The sequence below is a fragment of the Caretta caretta genome, chromosome 27, assembly GCF_965140235.1.
Source record: "Caretta caretta isolate rCarCar2 chromosome 27, rCarCar1.hap1, whole genome shotgun sequence".
NCBI classification, from domain to species: domain Eukaryota; kingdom Metazoa; phylum Chordata; order Testudines; family Cheloniidae; genus Caretta; species Caretta caretta.
Window position 1 is genome coordinate 13,507,422 of NC_134232.1, and position 21,787 is coordinate 13,529,208.

A 21,787-nucleotide genomic window follows, 5' to 3' on the forward strand; every position below is an offset into this window, starting at 1 on the left:
GGGTTACACAAGCAGGGAATTTCACCCGTTATTACTGGGGTCGATGCCTATGTAGCGTTGTTAACACCCACCTCCCATGAGATTGGGTGGCTCCTTTTCCCATTGAGCTGCTCGTTCAGCTCCCCACGAGGGGAGGCAGGGTGTGGGTGTTCAGTGCCCTGCGTGAAATGAGTTTGGCAGGCCTCAGCGGGGTTCCCAGTGGGGTAGGCCTCCCTGGCCCTATTCATTCAGCAGAGGGGCCAAGAGTTGAGGCTGAACTTTTCTCCAACCCCTGGGGGCGCAGGGTCTCTCCAGGTCAAGGTTGGGGGCGAGCAATGCCTGACTTATTCCTGTCTTGGCTTTAAGCTGACTAGTCCTCCGGCTGCAGGGAGTCAAGTAACCGCGTGGCTCAAGGGAGCACCACCCCTGTGCCTGGAGCGTGAGTCCTGCTCTTTGAGGGAGAAACTATTTGGGGTTTGTACAGCACCTAGCACACTGGGGTCCTGATCCACGATGGGAGCTGCTGGGCACTAGGGTAATACAATGACAGTCATACTAAGACTCTCAGCCTGTGTTCTGTTGGGGGGAGGCTGCCCCCCGTCATGTACAATAATCAACAGGAGCATTATCAGGCCAAATTCTGCTTTCTCCTTACACCAGGGAACATCCATATCAGGCTGGGGAGGGGGCCATGACTCTGGGTTTCCCTGCTGTAAATGGGCATTGTGGGGGCCCAGCCAAGCTGTGCACGGAAGTTCTGTTCTGTGGGTTAGGGAAGATGCCGTTTGGCACAGATAGTTCAGTTTGGTGCCTGGCTGCAGGCCCATGCCAGGGCGGCAGGACTGGGGGTGGGGGCAGAGCAAGAGATCAGTGGCCTCTGCAGCTCTCTCTCCCCCAGGGCAGGCACTGTCTTCGCTTGTTACATAACCCATCCATGGCTAATTAAGAAGCTCTGTCTGAGACGCTTGGGAGAAAATCCAGCGAGGCTCTTTTGACGCCTGTTGGTTTGAATGTTTTGGGATTTTTTTTTCTTTCTCCTCCCTGAGTTTCTTGCGTCACCCCCAAAGGAGGGGGCTGGAGCAGGCATGGCCCCGCAGGGCACTGCCGGCTTGGGGAGCCCTGACAGAGGCCTGGAAAGACAAAACAAAGTCACGAGGTGCCGCCCAGCGGACACTGCTGGGAGGGGCCTGTGGGATCAGGGCAGACAGGCTCAGGGCTGCTTTTGATCTCAGTTACACTGGAGTAAATCTGGAGGGTTTTTACTTTATGTTTGGACAGAGGTACATAGACTACATGGCCATAATAGAGCAGGATCTGGCCCTTCCGCTGTAAAGCGGGGGCGGCTGCTTTGTTGTAGTCAGGTCAGTAGGTGAGGGCGGCTGGAAGGCGCTGGATGGGTGGCCCTGGAGATTAACTGTCTGTGTGTTTCCAGGGCAGGGACGGGTCTCGATACTTAGATGGTGCTTTTAGTGGCACAGTTGCTCTCTGCCTCTTGCCCCCGGTGGGCTAGATGACTATGTAATTTAATTGTATAGATGTGAGGAAACTGAGGCACAGAGCAGGGCAGTGACTTCACAGTGAGTCAGACGCAGAGCTGGATACAGCACCCAGGAGCCCTGACTCCTGGCCCTATGCTCGGGCTGGATCTCTTGCTAGCCGGAGCAATTGATTCAGAGAGGCTGTGGCTTTTTTATACATTTGCTGTAAATCTGGTATTTTTTGTGCCCTGATCACAGTTGTTTAATAGCGAAAGAGACACTTTCTCCTCTTCCCCTGGGTCCCAGGCCAGCACCAAACTACAGCCCATTTTTTAGTCCATGACAATCTGCCCTTTGGAGATTGTCCCGCTGCCCTGTCTGCAGGCCCAACAGTGGGAAATCGACACTGAGGGCCAGATTCTGTGAGGTGCTGAGTACTTGGAACTCCCATCGACTTCAGCTCCCTCCCACCAGCGGTCAGGATTTGGCCCAAGTGCTTTGGGCCGCTTTGCACTCCTCTTGTTAGCCTTTGCCTTCTCTCTTTAAAATGTGTTTTATTTTGGTTTTTTTGCAGCAGGAGGGAAACCACTGCAGGAAATGAGGCAAAAACAACACAGACACACACCCCACTTCCCCCTGGGGCCAACAGGACGGTGCAATTGACTAGGCTTTCCTGTGCAGCCTGGTACTTTCAGGATTAGAGCAGACAGTGGCGCAGCAGATACCTTGCAAGGCCCAAGCTCGCAGGCAGGCAAACACCCCAAGCTTGCAGATTCAGCACCGGGTGCTGATCCAGCCAGTCTGCCATGCTGGATAAGGTCCCTAGTCCAGAAGCTCAGACGGCTCCATGGCAGTTGGGGGTGGCAGTTTGAACTGGGAGCTGGGCGGCTGGAAGGAGATAGCTGGGGCTGGTGGTTTGAACTGGAAAATGACCAGTGGGAGGGAAAGGGGGGAAAGGCTGAGGAGAATGCAGTGGAAGCAGTGAGGGGAAGGCTGGGGCCAGGCAGGGGCAGGACCAGGTAGCAGGCGTGTGAGGGAAAAGCAGTAAGATAAAGAAACTGGGACGAACCAGGGGGAAAAAAAAATCAACCAAACAATGGCAGAGAGAGGAATGCGGGGGACAAATCCACACAGACCCCCATAGTGGGGCCAATGCTCCCCCATGCTGCAGGGGAGGGGGGTTGAGCTGCCACCTGGTGACAGTATAAAATGAAACCAGGAATTTTTCTCTTTTAGTGAACCCTGATCTGGCCCACTCTGCTGACACAAAGGCCCCGTTAAAGTCAATGGGACCATTGGAGGGAATGGAGACCACTCCTGGGATATGGGATTGGACCCTGGGGCAGTCATTATTTCTGGTGAGGGGTGAACACTGAGGTATCGATTGCTGGTGCTCTGGGGTCTCTAGTTACTGAAGCAATAGATGTAAACTCAGGGGACTGGAGTGCTTTGCATTGCCACCCTTTAGGCCAATTAGGAGTCCCTCTGATGGAGTCCTGAAGGAGGCCCCAGAAGCCATAAGGAAGCCTGTGTGAAGCCCCATAGGTATCAGTGCAGAGACCATGCAAGATCGGGGCCTTTGAGTCTCCCTGGTTTTCCGTCCTACCCCTTTATGCCCCTATGTATGCCATAGTTGGGCCCTGCCCCCACGTTACCTGATGGCAGCCCAGAGGGCACCAGGAACCTAGACGTGTGACAATTTTGCAATTATATAAAACCCCCCACAAACCTAACACACATCATGAGGTGCTTTGCAAATGTGATCTAATGACATGGAATGACAGCCCAGCCTGGGAGGAACAGGCCCCAGCAGAAGATACGTTTGTTATCACTGTGTATTTGGGGTTTTTTGTCATCGTCTCGCTGAACACATTCCAGACACACAACCCTTTACTTCAGCTTTTGAGTGTCTCACGTTTTTTATATTGTGCATTTTCTGGTACTAGAGTGGTTGGCGATGGCTATGGTATGCTACGTGTAGTGCAGTGGGAAAGCACCTTATAAACAATTATGATTAAAATATTTTGGAGGTTCCTTATTCCTATATCACTCGGTAGAGTACATTGTACTGGCTCAGGATCGTTTCATTGCATGTTATTTATTCCTACATGGGACCACTATGAATTTAGACTAAACTCTGATAAAGAAGCCATTGTGTCTTCATCCTGACCAGCAACCCTCCCTTCTACGACAGGACAGCAAGAAGGGGGGAAGCCTGATCGCACGACCAGAACGAAATACAGCGCATGAGCTCTGCCCCCTCCAACCAGGGGCTATGCCCAGAGCACCCAGGAAATCAGACCTCACCGCCTGGCCTCTCTATCCGCCCCCAAAGAACGGGGCCGTAGCCTTGCCCAGGACAAGCTCACCCCAAGTAGGGCACTGCCCTGCCCTTTCCTCCCACAGCCTACCCCTTGGCTCCTTTAGCCCCTGCCCTCCCCCACTTACACCCATTGCCCCTTGGCTTCCTTTCCTTGCCCCCCTGTCTCCCCTCTTTTCCTTCCTCCTCTCATTTACCCCCACTCCTCAACTTCTACCCCTTCCTTTCTTCCCCCTTCCCCACTCTGCCATGTACCCCTCCCGCTGTACTCCCTGCCCCCTCCCTATGTACCGCTCCCCTCTCTACCCCCTCCTCTCCCCATGAACCCTTCCCTCCCCTCCCATGTACCACCTGCTGTCTCCCCTCTTATGTACCCCCTACCCCTCTCTGCCCCATCCTCTCCCCATGTACCCCCTGCCCCTCCCCATATACCCCTCCCCTCTCTGCCCCCTCCTCTGCCCATGTACCCCTGTCCCTCCCCATATACCCCTCCCCTCTCTGCCCCCTCCCATGTACCCCGTGCCCTCTCCCCATGTACCCTTCTCCCCTCTTCTCCCATCTCATGTACCCCTCCCCTCTCTGCCCCTCCTCTGCCCATGTACCCCCTGCCCCTCTCCACGTACCCCTCCCCCTCTTTCCCCTCCCATGTACCCTGTGCCCCCTCCTCCATGTACCCCCTGCCCCATGTACCCCTCCCCTCTCTGCCTCCTCCTCTCCCCATATACCCCCCTGCCCCTCCCCGCGTACCCCTTCCCTCTCTCTCCCCTCCCCCAGGTACCCCTCCCCGCCCCACATACCCCTTCCCTCTCTGCCCCCTCCCATGTACCCCCCCGCCCCAGGCGCATGCGCCGGGCGCGGAGCAGGGGGAGGCTGGTTTAAAGGCACCGAGGAGCAGCGGGGCCCGAGCGGCGGCACCGAGCGAGCCGGGGGCGGGAGGCGGCGAAGGCGGGGCCGGGAGCGGGGGCCCGGCGGAGGAGCGAGGCCGCGGCCGCCCCGCGCCCCCCCCGCAACCGCGGCCCCGCGCGCCGCCGAGAGCCGGAGGGAAAATGGAGGCGCTCGGCGGCCGCTGAGAGACGGAGCCGCCGCCGGCCCGGCCGAGAGAGGGGCCGCCCCGTCCCGCCGGCAGGGGGAGCCAGCCCGGGGGGGCGTCAGGGGGGGTCCAGGGAGCCGGCCCGGGGGGGTCCGGGGAACCGGTCGGGGGGGGCGTCAGGGGGGCCCGGGGAGCGAGCCCGGGGGGGCCCGGGGAGCGAGCCCGGGGGGGGCGTCAGGGGGAGCCCGGGGAGCCGGTCGGGGGGGGGGCGTCAGGGGGGAGCCGCCCCGGGGGGGGGCGGGATCTAGCTGCGTCCTAGAAAGCGGCCCCGGGACACCTAATATCCACCCCCTAGCAGGGGACCCGGGATCCGGCCCCTCCCAGCGGGGGGCACCGGGGGGGGGGGAGAACCGGGATCCGGCCCCTCCCGGCGGGGGACCCGGGATCGGGCACCGGGGGGGGGAGAACTAGGATCCGGCCCCTCCCGGCGGGGGACCCGGGATCGGGCACCGGGGGGGGGAGAACTAGGATCCGGCCCCTCCCGGCGGGGGACCCGGGATCGGGCACCGGGGGGGGGGAGAACCGGGATCCGGCCCCTCCCGGCGGGGGGGGGGGCACCCACCCGGGCCCGGCCACCCGCAGTCTCCGCCCCGGCAGCAGGGGGCGCCCCCGCCCGGCCGAGGCTCCGTCCGCCCGCCCGCCCCTCTCCGGGGGAGCCCCTGGCCGGGGCCTGCGCCCGGGGGCGGGGATGAGCCCGCCGGAGGCCGCCCGCTAGCCCGGCTGCCCCGCCGCATGGAGCGCGCCGCCCGCCCGGCCCCGCGCTCCTGCTCTCCGCCGGCCCATGGCGCCGGGCGGTAGCGGCCGGGGCCTCGTCCCGCAGCTGGCCCGGGCCCGGAGCGGCGCGGAGGCCGCACCATGACCATGAGATCCACCGTCTTCAAGGCGGCCGCGGCCACGGCGCTGAACGCGGACAGGCTGGACTACGAGAGGCCGGGGCTGGCGCTGGAGCCGGGCCCGGAGGAGGAGCCGGGCGGGGAGGCCGCCCCGCTGCCCCGCCAGCCGCCCCGCAAGCCCAAGGAGCCGCCCCCGCTGGGGGGACACAAGGGCCGCGGGGGCGGGGGCGGCGGCGGCGGCGGGGGCGGGCCGGCGGCGGCGGCCGGGGCGCCCGGGCAGCAGGAGGAGAGCTGGGGCGGCCTGGTGCCCCTGCCCTGCCCCCCGGCCAGCAGCAAGCAGGCCGGCGTGGGGGATGCCAGCAGCAGGCCCAAGTACCAGGCGGTGCTGCCCGGACACACCGCCTCCCAGGTGGCGGCGAAGGACAAGGGCTGCCCGGCCGCGGCCAGCGCCCCGGCCCCGGCCCCGGCCCCAGCCCCGCCGGCCTCGGCCACGGCGGAGCCGGGCCAGCCGCCTCCCGCGGCGGTCGCCGCGGCCTCGGAGAGCAAGTGGAAGAGCGGCGTGCGGAAGAGCCCCATGGGGGCCGGCGGGGGTTCCTCCAACCAGGCGGCCTGCCTCAAGCAGATCCTCCTGCTCCAGCTGGACCTGATCGAGCAGCAGCAGCAGCAGCTGCAGGCCAAGGAGAAGGAGATCGAGGAGCTCAAGGCCGAGAGGGACACGGTACGTGAGGGGTTAATGGGAAAGGGGCGCGGACCCGGCGACAAGGGGTTAGTGGGGGAGGGACACGGCGCCCGAGGGGTTAATGGGCAAGAGGCGCACCGTAACGAAGGGGTTAATAGGCAAAGCAGCGTGCAGGAGACAAGGGGTTAATGGGGGGTGGGGCTGCTGGCACACGGCGCCCGAGGGGTTAATGGGCAAGAGGCGCACCGTAACGAAGGGGTTAATAGGCAAAGCAGCGTGCAGGAGACAAGGGGTTAATGGGGGGTGGGGCTGCTGGCACACGGCGCCCGAGGGGTTAATGGGCAAGAGGGGCACCGGAACGAAGGGGTTAATAGGCAAAGCAGCGTGCAGGAGACCAGGGGTTAATGGGGGTGGGGCTGCTGGCACACGGCGCCCAAGGGGTTAATGGGCAAGAGGGGCACCGGAACGAAGGGGTTAATAGGCAAAGCAGCGTGCAGGAGACAAGGGGTTAATGGGGGGCGGGGCTGCTGGCACACGGCGCCCGAGGGGTTAATGGGCAAGAGGCGCACCGGAACGAAGGGGTTAATAGGCAAAGCAGTGTGCAGGAGACCAGGGGTTAATGGGGGGCGGGGCTGTTGGCACACGGCGCCCAAGGGGTTAATGGGCAAGAGGGGCACCAGAACGAAGGGGTTAATAGGCAAAGCAGCGTGCAGGAGACCAGGGGTTAATGGGGGGTGGGGCTGCTGGCACACGGCGCCCAAGGGGTTAATGGGCAAGAGGGGCACCGGAATGAAGGGGTTAATAGGCAAAGCAGCCTGCAGGAGACCAGGGGTTAATGGGGGGTGGGGCTGCTGGCACACGGCGCCCGAGGGGTTAATGGGCAAGAGGGGCGTTGCAACCAAAGGGTTAACGGGCAGCGGGACAGGGCGAGGGCACTAAAGGGGGCTAGTAACTGTCAATGAGTGGGGGAGGGGCAGGGCAGCCCAGGGGTTACTGTGCCTCTGGGACTGTGAGAAGGGAAGGAAGGACATGGGATGTTAAGGGTTAAAGGGCTGGGGTCCGGTTGCCATGGGGCTGAGATTAGAAAAGGCCAGGGAGAGGAACGGGTTAATTTAAAGGAGCCCATCAGGGATTATGGTCGGGTTAAGGCTGGAGCGATATAGTTTGTGAAGGGTTAAATTAAAGGGGCCCAGTATGGGGCTCCTGCATATGCTTGGCATGGAGGTAGGGCTGCAGCGAGCCATCTGGGTGGCGGGGTAGGAGAGCACAGCGGGCCCTTTAACTGCCGCTGTTGTAATTACTACAAATGGATAACAAACGCCCCACTTCCCAGAGCAAATTCTTTCCCTCCTCTTTGCTCCTCTCCAGGGAGCCTCCCACTCCCCACCCCCTTGTGCTATAATGAGACCAGCCTCAGTTCCTCCTCCTCCTCCTCCTCCTTTAAATGTTTCACACGTACTGTGGCAATGTACAGAAACCTGGCCAGGGTCCAGACTAGGATACTGCTGACCCGCTTTGCTGATAGGAGAATGGAAGCCTGGCCCACTTGCAGAGCTGTACTAATGCAGGGTTTGCTCCTTAGTCAAATGCAGGGCTGAGGGGGAAGGCTAATTGTAAAGCAGTGGTGCCCCCTCTCCCCCCCTCCCAAAATAGCATGGAGATATTCATGGGGCGCAGGGGATTAGATTTGTAAAGACCCACTGGATCAGAACCAAATGAATATTTGTTAGCATTTCCCCTGCAAGCAGGAGTTATTTAAAACTATCTGATTTGGTGCAGATTTCTCAGTGCAGACCCATAAATAGTCCTCTGCTCCCTTAAAACGTCACAAAGTCTATTGGTCTCACTATCCTGTCCATAATCTGCAAGCCTGCAGCAACTTAAAAATACATTTCTTCCCCTTCCTATAATTGTCCCCCTACAGAAAGGGTATTCTAGTTTTGTTTTTTGCAAAAATCTTCAAAGGGCTGCATATCCAATGAGTAGGGTGACCAGACGTCCCGATTTTATAGGGACAGTCCCGATTTTGGGGTCTTTTTCTTATATAGGCTCCTATTACCCCCCACCCCCGTCCTGATTTTTCACACTTGCTGTCTGGTCGCCCTACGAGTGAGTGAGGGGTTATTTTCCTTGCTTTCCAAAGGAATGGCATGAGCCAGCGGGCAGTATTTTACTGGCGTATGCTGACTGCAAGGTGGGATAGGATCTGAGGTGCAAGGAAGGCACTGTCAAAACATCTCCTGGTGTTGATCTGAGTAAAGTTAACCAACATGGAGGTAGCAGCTGCTGTATTGCAGTCAAAGGGTGTGATGGGAGTTTTGACACGTGGGATTCTCTGAGAGTTTAAAAAAAATTAAGGAAACAGAACACACAAGCCATGTGTGATAAGCCTGTGAGTCAAACAGAGATACAAGCACATCTGAGTTAATTCTCTCTAGTCCCTCCTGCTGTCTGTAGATGCATAATCAATTCCAGAGGCTATGTGCCCTACCTGCAGTACCTAGGCAAAGCAGGGGGTAAATTAAGGACACTACTGAATTTCTTTTCTCTCTTGTAATGAAGCTGAGGAAAACTGGAAGGGGGGAAAGCTAAAAATTCATTTTCTTGGTGCATTGTGTCCATATGATTCAATTCTGTGGAACGGTGTGAAGGTTAAAGGTGGCATGTGCTCATGCTCTCTCTCGCACGCTCACGTGCACACATGTGCACGCGCACACACACACACACAGAGCATGATTTGGGACTGCAGGACCCACTGAAAGAGACGCACAAGCCACACTGAAAGTCATTGGGGCTTGTGTGTCTCTCACTTAACATGTGCTTTTCAAAAGCACCTGGAGGAAGAGATGGATCTATGGAATGCATTGCATACACAATTACAGATCTGTCTGAATTATAAATCACTACTGCATTTTAATCAGAGGCTTTGGTAAGCCTCTTTTCTTTTCTTTCTAATCTATTTTAAATTGATATTCTTCGGACCTAATTACAAATTACCTGGCCTAGTTGAATGTGGGGGTGATGTGCAAAGTTCGAGAGCACCCAAAACTGCACCATATCTGTCAGTTGGAACGATTTGTAAACATTTGTTCCCTTCTTGGATCTTCAAATGGTGTTGGTTGGGGAACAAGGGGAAGCAATAAATCAAATTACAAGTGAATATTTTATTGAGTTTTGAATGCAAAAATGTGGTGGTTTTGGAGCTGAGATGTCCGGACTTCTTGTGGGTAAACAGAACGGGTAAAAATTTCAAAAGTGCCTAAGCCCCATTGAAAATCAATAGGATTGAGGCTCTAGATTTACTTAGGTGCTTCTGAAAATTTGACCCCTAAACACTTTCTTATTTGTAAAGGTATCTCTTATTACAACCCTGTTTCTTTTGCCCTTTTCCCCATGTGGGCTGTCCCCTGATTTCTTCCCTCTGTAGCTTTGGGAGGGGAGTTGAATTATGTAAGCCAAATTGTGCTGTGCCTTAGCGAGTCTGAAATATTAAATCTGAGGCTGTAATTTTCACTCTAAAGTGAGAGGTGCGGCCTCAGGATTTTCAGCTTTATAATGGGGATCAGAAATGTGTCTTTCTAATTCATCTGATCACTCCACAGCCATATTCACAGTTCTAGAGGTGAAATTCATACTGGTCATCTTCCTTGAAACCTGCATTGAGAAAACCGTGGGGGTATAACCTGAAACAAGTGACAATACTGAAATAAAGTCTCTTTGGAACTTCTTCCTTTCTGTGATGTCTTGTTCTATGTAAAATTTGGAGAAAGATTTTAATTATAGCTCAGAGGTGGTGGACAGCAAGGCACAAATACCAGAACAGGTGTGGTGTGAGGCAAATAAGTTAGGGTGTCTTTGTTTTTTTTAAATCAAACTGGAATTGGTGTAATTCTTCTCTGATGAAAGCATGCCGGCTAAAGCGTAAGTGTTGGCCTTGGTTCTTCTTTCAGCTCCTAGCTCGGATTGAGCGCATGGAAAGGAGGATGCAGCTGGTGAAGAAGGATAATGAGAGAGAGAAACACAGGATTTTTCAAGGGTATGAAACCGAAGAGAAGGCTGAATCAGAAGCATCTGAGAAACTACAGATTGAATGCCAGCAGGATCTCTTGGACACATCCCAGCCCCTGCCTCCAAAACACTTCTCATATGGAAGAAATGGAAAGGGACATAAAAGGTACAGGACCACTTCACGACCTTATTCTTCATAAGGGCTTGCCACACAGCAGTGGGGCCTGTGTGTGTATATATGCATCTGCTGTCTGTCACATCGCTTGTATAAAAGATCATTGTAGCTTTAATGCTATTTCTCCAACACTAACTCCTGTCAGCTTTTCATTTAACAGTTTGACTGGCAGATACCAAAAAGCCTGACAAATAGGACACTGGCCTGTTGAGTGACCTTGGGCAAGTTGTGTCCCTGCTCTGTGCCTCAGTTTCCCCATCTGTAAAATGGGGATAATGATCCCAACCTCCTTTCTAAAGTGCTGTAAGATCTACTGCTGAAAAGCGCTAGAGAAGAGCTAGGTGTTCGCATACATGTTCCAATACCAAGCAGCAAGTACCATCCATATTAGATGCAGAACAAAGAATATGCCTGGATTTTGTAAGTCAGGGATAACTTAGGATAGCCCACTTGTGGATTTGCTCCTTTGAGTTATCTGAGTAATGTTAGCTTGAAATAAAAGGCATTCTTCCATCCAGAGGATATGACAGGGAGTGAGTTTGCCTCCTTTACCAAGTGGGTTAGCCCATTTTTTGTCCAAGAGGTTTGTAACTTTGCGTGGCAATGGTTTTTTGGGCCACTCATTGCTCCCAAGTTCACATTTATGTCCCCAAATACCCTTCTCTTTTTTTTAAGAGGACACTGGTACCTTGAAAATCGGATTTTTCTCTCTCTCAAACTTACCTACCGCCAAGTAATTTTTCTTGTTCTCCCCTCCCCCAACTTGTTAACTTGTGCATTTGACAGTTTAACTCTGTTCTTAATGGTCTGTTTCATTTGTCTCATGCACTAATATGAGTACATTCTAGTCTAGTATATGTACGTTTTTAGACTGACTCAGGTAAGGAGGGGAAACTGAGGCACAGAGGTGATGTGACTTGCCCAATGTTGTGCAGCATTTCAGTGGCAGAGCCTGGAATAGAATCCAGGTCTCCCGGCTCTCAGTTCAGTGTCTTAGCCACCAGACCATGCTGTCTCTCATCACTCAGGCATTGATCGTGGGGAGCTCGCAAGCATGCTCTTCCCCAGGCCCTGCGAGAGGGTGTTTGCTATAACAGCAAAGCTGAAACTAATGAGGGAGCAGGCAGGTGTGTATGGGAAGGGGGAGGAGGCGTGTGTTTGACGTTGATCTTGAGGGGTCCACCCAAAAGGCCCTTCTGATTATCAGGGGAATAGGGAAAAGCCCGCTCGTTTCTTTTTAAGACCAACTTTTTTTTTTTTTTTTTTTTTTTTTAAAGCATGCTGTCTCAAAAAATAGATCAGCGATCTTCTCATCAGTTGGGAGTGTCCCTTTAATCCATGTCTGGCACTGTGCAGGTAGCAGTCACTTTGCAGCTCTTTCCAGTCATCCATGGCTCTGGAATCTGGATTGCTGTATTGCAACACACTCTGTCAGGGGCTACCCTTGGAAGGTTACAGCTTCTGTCGTACCAGAGTGAAAGCAGTAGCCTCAGGGAGCACAATGCACCAGTCTCCTGGAAATAAAACTCCTCAGCCTTCGGTTGCCTCTCTCGCAAACTTTGCTGCCCGATCTCTGCAAAGGGACATACATTTAGACTATACCAATGTAAATCTATGATTATGGGACAACTAGCATTAGCTTTCTGGCATGCACAGTAAAAAATACAGATGCTGGGAAAATGAGTAGCCTGCTCTTGCAATAGGCTAGCTGAATAGGCTGCTAAACTCTCTCCCTTCTTTAACAGGAAGTCAGCGTTTGGAAGTGCAGAGAGGAAAACTCCAGTTAAAAAGCTGGTGGCCGAATTTTCAAAAGTCAAGAATAAAACTCTGAAATACTCTCCAGTGAAAGAGGAGCCAAGTAGCTCTTTATCCGAAACTGTTTGCAGACGTGAACTGAGGAGTCAAGAGACTCCAGAAAAAGCCAGATCGCTAGTGGACGCTCCCTTAAAACCATCCACCCCATTGAAAAGTCCCAGTGCCCACCCCAGGGATAAAAGTTTCCCCAGCGAGACAGAAGATCTGCCGTACCTTTCAACCACCGAAATGTACTTGTGTCGTTGGCATCAACCTCCCCCGTCACCGTTGCCGTTACGAGAGCCCTCTCCAAAGAAGGAGGAGACTGTAGCAAGTAAGCGAACAAAAACTTGCTTGTAGCTGCATAATGGTCAGTCTGACACGGGTGCTTGCCACCTGAAGTGTTACCCTTCTACTGGACAGATGCTCGGCAAACGTGAAAATAGGTGGAATTACCACAAAGCAGTGCTCTGTCATTCCCTGATTGTGGGAGGTGTCTGCTAGTAACAAACTAGCAGCTGTGGAAGGAGCTTTAAAGCCACAGTTGGGTTTCTGTAAGCCCGAGAGTGGCTCTGTCTGTGTTTTGCATAGTGCTTACGTGATCCTGTGAAGGCAGAGTGTATCTCGGGATGTAGATTGTCCCTGGTTTTGTTTTCACTTAAAAAAAACAAACACTTTTCAGCTCTGAGATCTCTAATGTGACCATTATGTAAAGGGGCCTTCACTCTAGCCTTGTCTGCGCTGGGATTTCTTCCTAAAAAGCGTCCCCCATTACTGCCACGTGTTCACTCCAGAGGTGAAAGCAACAGCAGGAATGGTGGTGGGCACAAGGCACTGGTAGCTGCTGGCATCTTAATCACCATGTTTTCTAGGCCTGCTCTGAGCAGCGCTGACCAATGCAATGGCAACAAAAGCCAGCAGCTGTAAGAGCCCTGTCTACACTAGGGCTCATGGTAGGCTGCTTTTAGGAGGAATGGCTAGTGCAAGCCACGCCTCTGACTGCAAGGTGAACTCCCTTCTTTGCCCTCACGGGCACACACCAGGCCATGCTGTCACAGTCGACACATCGAATTGCTGCCTCATGATGGCTGGGCGGGCAGAAGGAATCTTTTGGTGACCCACACGATCCCTGGTACAGAAACCAGTCAGGGGTGTCAAAGTGAACCCCCTGCTCGCTGATCGCCCTTCCTTTAGTTTCCAGCCATCTTCTGCAGCTGCACAGAAGCGTTCTGCCTGCGGCTCAGCAAAGTGAACTAAGATCCCACAATCCCAGCCTGCTTTGCTCTTGGCAGGCAGTATACATCCAGCTCTCTTCAGAGCCGTTGTCTAGAGGAGGTCCAGGAGCGGTGAGGTCTGCTGCCCAGCGAGGTGTGTGGACAGGCGATGCTTGTGAGCAGGCAGCTGCTCTTATCCCATGACTTGGGGGAGAGGGGTGTTTTCTGATGTATTTTACCTTGACCCTGCCACCCCCAACTCCTCTCTGCCTTCCCATCACTTCAAAAGTCAAATCCTGTCTCCTCAGTAACGTCTCGGGAACCTGTCTCTTGCCTTTTGGAGGGTAAGGTGGCCTGCGGCCAGACCAGACATTCGCACAAGCTGGATTCCAGAGCTGTTGGCACTGGCAGTAGCTGTTGGTCAAGTGTGCCAAACTTGTGTGGCATCTCCCCTCCCTGTCCTGAAACAAGAAATAACCCGACACCAGCTAGTGTGAAGTGACCTTGAGGGTCTGATTTCAGTGCACAGAAGTCAGGAAGCACGAGTTGACCATCCATGCTTTGAACTCACCCTGTGCTGAGGCAGGCCCGGGGACTGACGTGCACTGACCTACAAGGCAGAGATGATTTGAACAAAGCCAGTTCACGGGCTGCCGTTTAAGCCTCTTTGTTTACATGGCAACTTCCATGCCCATTTCTGTGGAATTGGGAAGCAGCTTGCTGTTCATTGCTGAGAAATTGTGTCTTGGTCTTGCAGTGGTGGTGGTGATTTTCACGGAATCGTGCCGCTTGTGAAAATCAGGACAATGGAGCAGTGAGGGGATTTGTAAGGAGAAGGGATTAATGTGAGGCCTACGTTTTTCCCATGTTCTCCTGCCTCTAAATCTTGTTGAGTGTCTAACAGCTAAAACCTGGGTTAGCTTTGTGGAAATACTTCATGATCCCAGGGTTGAGATCTGTTTTGAAAGCTCTCCTGGCAAAGCGTCCAAGATTGGGGGTGTCTTGGGAGAGGGCTAGTTCCTTATTCTGCATCAGGGATGGAATGGGTCACAGCATAAATACTCTTCAGGCAAATGAGCTGAAAATCCACTTTCCCCATTTTCTTTCTTACCTGCCAAGTTCTGAGTCCAGGTTCCCTAGCAACAACAAGCTGCTTTGATGATAAAGTAACCCTGATCTGTAGAGAGAAGGGAGTCTCCACGAACAATGGCCCTTAAAGGGTAAGCAGCAATATTTAGAGCAGCCTCTGAGTTTGCACGTGCACCTGGTTTCACACTTGGATGCGGAAAACACAAACCCTAATAAATGTGCATGCATGACACACAAGGCCGGGTTGAGGCCAGCTGAACATCTAGCCCCAATTCTTGCCTTCTCTCTAAACACAGCACCTCTCTGATCCTTTTAAACAGCGACCGCTTTAAAACAAGCACTGTTCTATTGATGGGTTTTGTCCCCACACAGATTTATGGTGTGTGAGGTTAGCATGTAAAAGAGGAACAGATCTGGCACTAAATTATGTTTGAAACTCTCCAGTTTAAGCATGTGTGGTATACCAAACTGATCCCTTCTTTTTAATCCAATTGTTTGGTTTCTCTTAAAGGTAAACTCTCTTCCCAGTTCCTGGATCACTGGGGATGTGACATGTTGTGGTCAGAGTAGCTACGTAAATCAAGCTTGCAAATGATGAGTACATATATTACAGGCTAAGATCTAATTAAACATTTCCTTGAGTTCAGGAAGCAGAGTTTCCATTTTCAGCAGTTTGACTGATGGTGAGTTGCTCCTTTTGTACAGAAGCATCTGTGCAGAACAGAGGGCCGTGTTTTTAGTGGCTTCAGCAGGGAACTGGAAATCAGGATTCCTGGGTTCTGTTCCCAGCTCTGGGAGAGTACTGTGGTAACTGGATGAAATTCTGTGCCCTGTGTTATATATTAGGTCTCTTCTGGCCTGTGAAAACACTGACCCATGTTAACTCTGTTTCCTTCCACAGTTCCTTCTTGGAGGGACCATGCTGTGGAGCCCCTCAGAGACTCAAACCCTTCAGATCTCTTGGAGGTACATAATCAATTATTGGTTTTGGTGAAGGAGACCAAAGAGAATAAATCGCTGTGGGCCTGCATGTGTACAACTTGTAGATGTAACAATACCCATTTTACCATTGAGCCAGTGGTCTGTTTTAAAGCTTGAACTTGTGTCTGTGGGGTCGTTAGTATGGTTTGATCAATAGGGAAATGCTAGTTTTCCTGTCTGGGGCAGGAATCTCATACCTTTTCATGAGCAGTCCTCCTTCATGAGCTGATATTAAATAATGGTAAAACCTTGGAAACTCTTGACTGTTATTAAACTGTTCGAGTAAATAATTGCTGTAGTTTTACAACTGGGTGTGGCCGCTGAGAGGTGACTCACCGCAGAACCTGGATTTGGATTTGTACCTTCCTGTGGATGTTTGTGTTGTGTTTGTGGTACAGTCACTCTGCAGCCCTTCCCTCCATTGCAGAGAAAGTGGATTGCAGTGGGTGAATGAACAAGCACATGCCTGTTGTGGGGGAGGAGAGGCTAACATCTGCTCTTATCTTCCCAGAATCTAGATGACAGTGTATTTGCCAAAAGGCACGCGAAGCTGGAGCTGGATGAGAAGAGAAGAAAAAGGTAAGGGCAAAGATTCTCCCACCCTGAATATTGCAGTAACGGCTTTTGCGGTCTCTGGCACTCCAGGGCCGCTCTAAAAATGAGTTAGACTCAGACGTGCACCCACAAGTGAAGAGGAAGGATGCCATGTATCAGAAGTTTGTGGAGCAGGAGCTTTTTGTTCTAGTTCTTAGTGTGTTTCTCTTATTTTAAACTCCCCTCCTCTGTTCAGTTAGTGCAGGGTTCAGGGAAGAGCCCAAGAGTGATCTGGGGTCTGGCAAACATGCCGAATAATGAGAGACTTGTAGAATTTGATCTATCTAGCTCATCAAAGAGATGGTTGAGAGATGAGACTTGAACATGGTCTTCAGGTACCTCCACACCCTCTCTCATCTCAGAGGGGTCTTTAGCCTAGCAGGCAGTGGTTGGAATTGGAAGTTAAAAACAAAATTCAAACTGGGAATGAGCTGCAGGATTTTCAGAGGGGGTAACTGAACCATCAGAGCAGCTTTCCAGGTGATAGCTCTAGCTGACGAAAGCTCATGCTCAAATAAATTGGTTAGTCTCTAAGGTGCCACAAGTCCTCCTTTTCTTTTTGCGAATACAGACTAACACGGCTGCTACTCTGAAACCTTTCCAGGTGATGTTATTCTCCAACACTTGGAGTCTTTAAGTCAAGACGGGGTGTCTTTTTCAAAGATACTCTTGTGGAACCATGAATTATTGAGCTCAATGCAGGAACTGCTGGGTGAAATATTCTGGCCTGTCTGGCTAGATGATCAGAATGGTCCCTCCTAGCCTTTCCATCTATGAACTCTGTGTTTGTAATGACAGTCATAAGCCATGGGGGGTCATAGATATTAGGGGTGGATGAGACCCAGTAGGTCATCTAGTGCATCCCCCTGGCCAGTAGATTGATTCTTCCCTGTGTTGTACTCAGAAGCCAGCTTGGCCATCTCCTGTTCATGCACCAGCATCTGTGTCCGCAGGAAAGTGCATGGATCTGAGAACAGAAAAAACATCTGGGAGGAGAAGCCCTTTCACGCTACTTGGTGTGCGTGTGTTCTCTGTTATCTCAGCCCTAGAATAATGATGGTGGCTGCAGATGGAGCAGATACCTAGTCACGAGGCCTCATCAGTGGATGTTAGGGAAGTGCTCTACGGCCATCCATCCAAGGAGCTCAAAGTACCACCAAGTATAGTTTATTGAATAAGGATTTTTAACTGCTGGGGCTTGTTTTACGTTTTCCAGGTGGGATATTCAGAGGATCAGGGAACAAAGAATTCTACAGCGACTGCAGCTCAGAATGTATAAAAAGAAAGGAATCCAGGAATCTGAGCCTGAAGTTACCTCATTTTTCCCTGAGCCAGATGATGGTGAGTTCCTTATCAGACAGGTCTGGGGGATGAGGGTGGGGAGCACTTGCTCTAAATCAGTGGGTCTGTAGCTGTAACCTAGCCATGCATACAAATAAGCCATGCAGCTGAGTAACATTCTTCCATTGTGTTTTTCTCCTGATAGTTGAAAGCTTGCTGATTACCCCCTACTTGCCTGTTGTAGCATTTGGCCGACCATTACCAAAACTAACCCCACAGTAAGTATTTCTCGCTTGTAAATTTCCAACAGGGCTCCTCTAAAGTGAATCCAGCAAGGAAGCTGGACCATGCTTTTGGAAGTGGCATTCAGTAGAACACACGCAGCCACCATGCTAGTCTCTAAACAGCCCTGAAACGGTCATTCAGGCTGGGCAGTAGCTCAGTGTTCCTGCCTGGATGTGTACTCAGCTCAGGTGAAGTGGGACCCAGTGGCTAAACATTTGCAGGCAGCGTGCTGCCAGTCCTTGAGTACTGTGCTGTGTGTGGCCAGCTCAGCACAGAACTCGCCCCAGAGGCTGGCCTAGTACAGCATTGAATGTGGAGGATGCTGTCAATTCTCGGCTACCCAGACAGAGGATAGAAGTGTGCGCTGGAGGAGAGGGGCCGGAAGGAAGTCTTGTAGACACAGTTGCTGATTCCCAGGCCCTTTCTTCCAAGACTGCTCCCACCCCACTCTGATGCTTTAGAATCTACAGTGCAGAATCAAACACCATATGAGAGCAGGACGCCCATCGCGGGCCTACAATGCTTCCACTTCGGTCGTCGGGGCTCGTGTGCTCAGCATTCAACGTGCGGAAGGCTAGTCCTGTACAGATTTACACCCTCATCTGATGGGGAAGGCAGTGTGCCCTGGAGGGTAGAGCATTGGACAAGGACTTGGAAAACCTAGGTCTAGTCCTAGCTCTTCCAATGGCTGGGTGACCTTGGGCAAATCACTGCACTTCTCTAGGCTTCCTTTTGTAAAGTGCTTTGAAATTGACTGATGCAAAGATTATAATAAATAAACTCTAATTATGATTAATTATCCAATATAGTTTGGGGGTTGCGGGCAGTAATTCAGCCACAGCATCTCATTCAAAACAACCTCCTGTTCTGAACTGGGTGTTTTCATCATGGATCAAGGCCTTTTTCTCTTTGTGACAGGAACTTTGAGCTGCCGTGGCTGGATGAACGAAGCCGCTGTCGGCTGGAGATGCAGAAGAAGCAGACACCTCACCGAACGTGCAGAAAGTAGCTGCCCGGGCAGCGTTGCGATGGACTTAGCACGCCATTGGCAATGGCTGGCAAGGAACTATTTGTTTTTCAGTCCCGTGAATCTTTACCCTCGTGGATATTCTCATTCACTGATGTTTTTCTCCATGCCTCTGTATTTTTCCCATCCTTCTGGTTTTCACAAAAACTCTTTACCTGGCTGATTAACTGTGGTTTATTTATTTCTTTCCCCTCCCGCTTTCCTTAGCAGCAAGTTTTCAAGCTTTATGCTGGAACAACAGGGCTGGAAGCTCAGACACCTTTTGCTCTCTGCCTAAGCTTCATTAGCTGCTGTGGCCACTACAGTTCATAAGAGGCCTTGTGAAGGTTGGGAAGCCTAAAAACAGGCCTGCCTTGTGACCCGTCCCACCTGCAGGTCCCCGTCGGTGATGCCTGTGTGTTGGCTCAGTGTGTGGTGCTCGTCACCTCTCTGAAGCTGATGTTTATTTTCTTAGAAAGACATTCAGCAGCGAGAACTTGCAGACGGGACCAGCAGGCAGAGTTAGGCCAAGCTTGTCACGCTGTCTCTTTGAAACTCTGTGGTGAAAAGAACCCACCTAAGAGGAGTGTAGATTTGGCTGCAAATTCCTCTTGCCTGACAGATCAGGCTTCCAATAGGGTGCCTGTGATGTGCTAGATAGGTCTTTTTTTTAATAAATGGGTGAAAACTAACTTCATGAATGCCCACTTCCCCTGAGAGAGGCTGGCAGATGGTTCTGAATGTGCCGTGTCTCACTGAGCGCGGCTGGTTGAGCCCTGCGTCCCATTGTCGCCACAAGACGCACCCGGTTAGTTACCTGTGTCAGAAATGGGTTAGCTGCGCATATTCTGTAGCGAGACTGCCCTTGCTCGAATCCCAGGGTGAAAGTGCTTCTGCAGATGAGACTGTTTGCCAGCAGCTATGTCATGTTCTAGACTGAATGGGTATCTGGGGGGGAGGGTTTTTTAAACATTTTTGTTTGTGAAAACAGAATTCGAGACGCACAATTGTGGTTCATTTTTATTTAAATGTTTAAGGACAGCACTGGCTGGCAATTCATGTATCTTGTAAACCGCTTGGATTGGCTAGAGGAAATTAGAATGGTGCCTACGCTTTAGCTCTAGTAATTCGCTTCCTTTATGAAATGAGCCTTCGTTGCTGTCCTACACTAATGGGTGATGCCAAACGCTCTGGTATAGGTGTAACTAGTGCTGAAGTCTTGAGCTGAGTGTTTTTTTGTTTTTGTTTCTTTAATTTGGATGACACATTCTCAGTCGCCTTTCAGGCTTTACAGCAGACTGGAGTCAAAGCAGGAATGTTTGGTCTCTAAAGAGAGAACACCTGTTACTCTTGTGCACAATGCTTGCCTGTCTGATTGCTCCTCAGTTATTGTCCTACCGCTGACAGGTGTGTGGTTGCGGGGAGGAGCTAACTTCATTTCTGAAGATGTTAGCGGGCCAGGGAAGAAATGATCCCCTCTGGTTGTTCCTTTTGAGTTCATAGTGTTGTCTAAGGCCAGCAATCTTCTCTCCTTGCTTTGGTTCAAACGGCTATAAATAGTAATGCACAAATACAAAATGTGGGTTTTTTTGTTTTTTTTCTTTTCCCCAAGAGCTGGGGTGTATTCTTATGCAAGTTGGAAGAGAGGCTGGTTCTTGCTACACGGCAGTGGGTTATGCTAGGGTTCCTACAGTAATGGTGTTTGGAAGAGGGTCTGAAACCCACCTAAAAGGGGGAAATCTCTTGAAGCATGGGCCCTGGTACCACATAGCCTGTATAATTAGGGCTAGGCACTGTTTTTTTTTTTTTTAAATAAGGCTGTTCTTGGGTGTCCTGCTTTCGCATGATAGCGTGTGTCCTTTAATGGATTTCTGTGCAATTAGGAGCCAAAATGTTAAATGGGCAAATATTAGCTTGAGCCTTGTTTCTTTTCTTGATGTTGTCTCTTTCAGGTCTGCATCAAGCAGGTTTTGCATTCTGGTTATACCCTGCATTAGTGGCTTTTCAGGGGTCAGAATACTTTTGAGTCCCAGTGACAGCCAGCTCTGAGAGGTATCTGCTGGCAGCTGCTTGACCTCAGACTTAAGGTCCCACTGGCCATAGCTCCCAGTGCAAAGCCGGTTTTTAAACACTTCTTCATGCTGCCATCCAGACAGGCAGCCAGGTTTTATAAATGATCCTCTTTAATAGACATCTATCCAGCAGTCATCAGCTACAGATGGGGGTGGGGGAGGGGGCAGGGAGTACGCTGGTGGGGAAGTACAAAGTAAAATTTTCAGTGAGTGTTAATGTGGAAAAATAGTCTTATTTCTCCCAGTATGGGCTACAACACTGTGAAATCCAATCTGCAATGGAAGGCCCTGCAATTCCCTATTAGAACTGTTCTTTGGTTTCAAAACCTTGCTTTCTTTAACCAAGTTTAAGCTAGTGTAAAAATAAAATCTTAAAAAAAAAAATTAAAAGCTTGTCTGTATTCTTCAGCCTTGTTTTATGGCCATTTGACACATAGTTGTCTGTAATGCATACTTTTGATACCATTTCTAATGTGTAAAATCGGTCGTCTTGTAAATATCTTATAAAAAAAGTTCAGTTGTAAATAAAAACTATTGTGGCTGTTAATTTTTTGAATTTCTGCTTCAGTTTGTTAGAATTAACAGTGTTAATGGGGAGTATTAAACAATTCTGCCTGTATGGTTAAAAATTTAAACAAATCAAATTTTTTTACAATAAAATAGAAAAAAAATCTACATTTTGTGGTCACATTTGTCTCAAACCCTTTATACATGTCTTGTTTGGAAACATTGTCACACCCAATTAAAAACGCAGCCTGCCTCTCTTGCATGCTTCGTGTCTCCCATGGAAATGATGTTACCAGTTTTAGAAATGTCGGCGGGTGCTGCTGTAGCTGGCTTAGAACTAGGCAGATTGGAAGAACTGTCTATCCTTGATGCCTTGTCTTTCTCTCTTTTGGTAGTGGTAGA

At 51.5% G+C, this 21,787-nt stretch overlaps 1 protein-coding gene across 1 annotated transcript; it reads left to right on the plus strand.

Annotated features, from left to right (window-relative positions):
* The first annotated feature begins 5,399 nt into the window (after positions 1 to 5,399).
* MSL1 (MSL complex subunit 1) lies at positions 5,400 to 21,553 on the plus strand. The gene is made up of 8 exons (XM_048830191.2): positions 5,400 to 6,418; positions 10,330 to 10,553; positions 12,308 to 12,690; positions 15,561 to 15,625; positions 16,152 to 16,219; positions 17,451 to 17,575; positions 17,721 to 17,793; positions 18,719 to 21,553. Exons 1-8 carry the CDS (start codon positions 5,723 to 5,725, stop codon positions 18,807 to 18,809), a joined length of 1,725 nt encoding a protein of 574 aa, XP_048686148.2. The 5' UTR covers positions 5,400 to 5,722; the 3' UTR covers positions 18,810 to 21,553.
* The last annotated feature ends 234 nt before the right edge of the window (positions 21,554 to 21,787 follow it).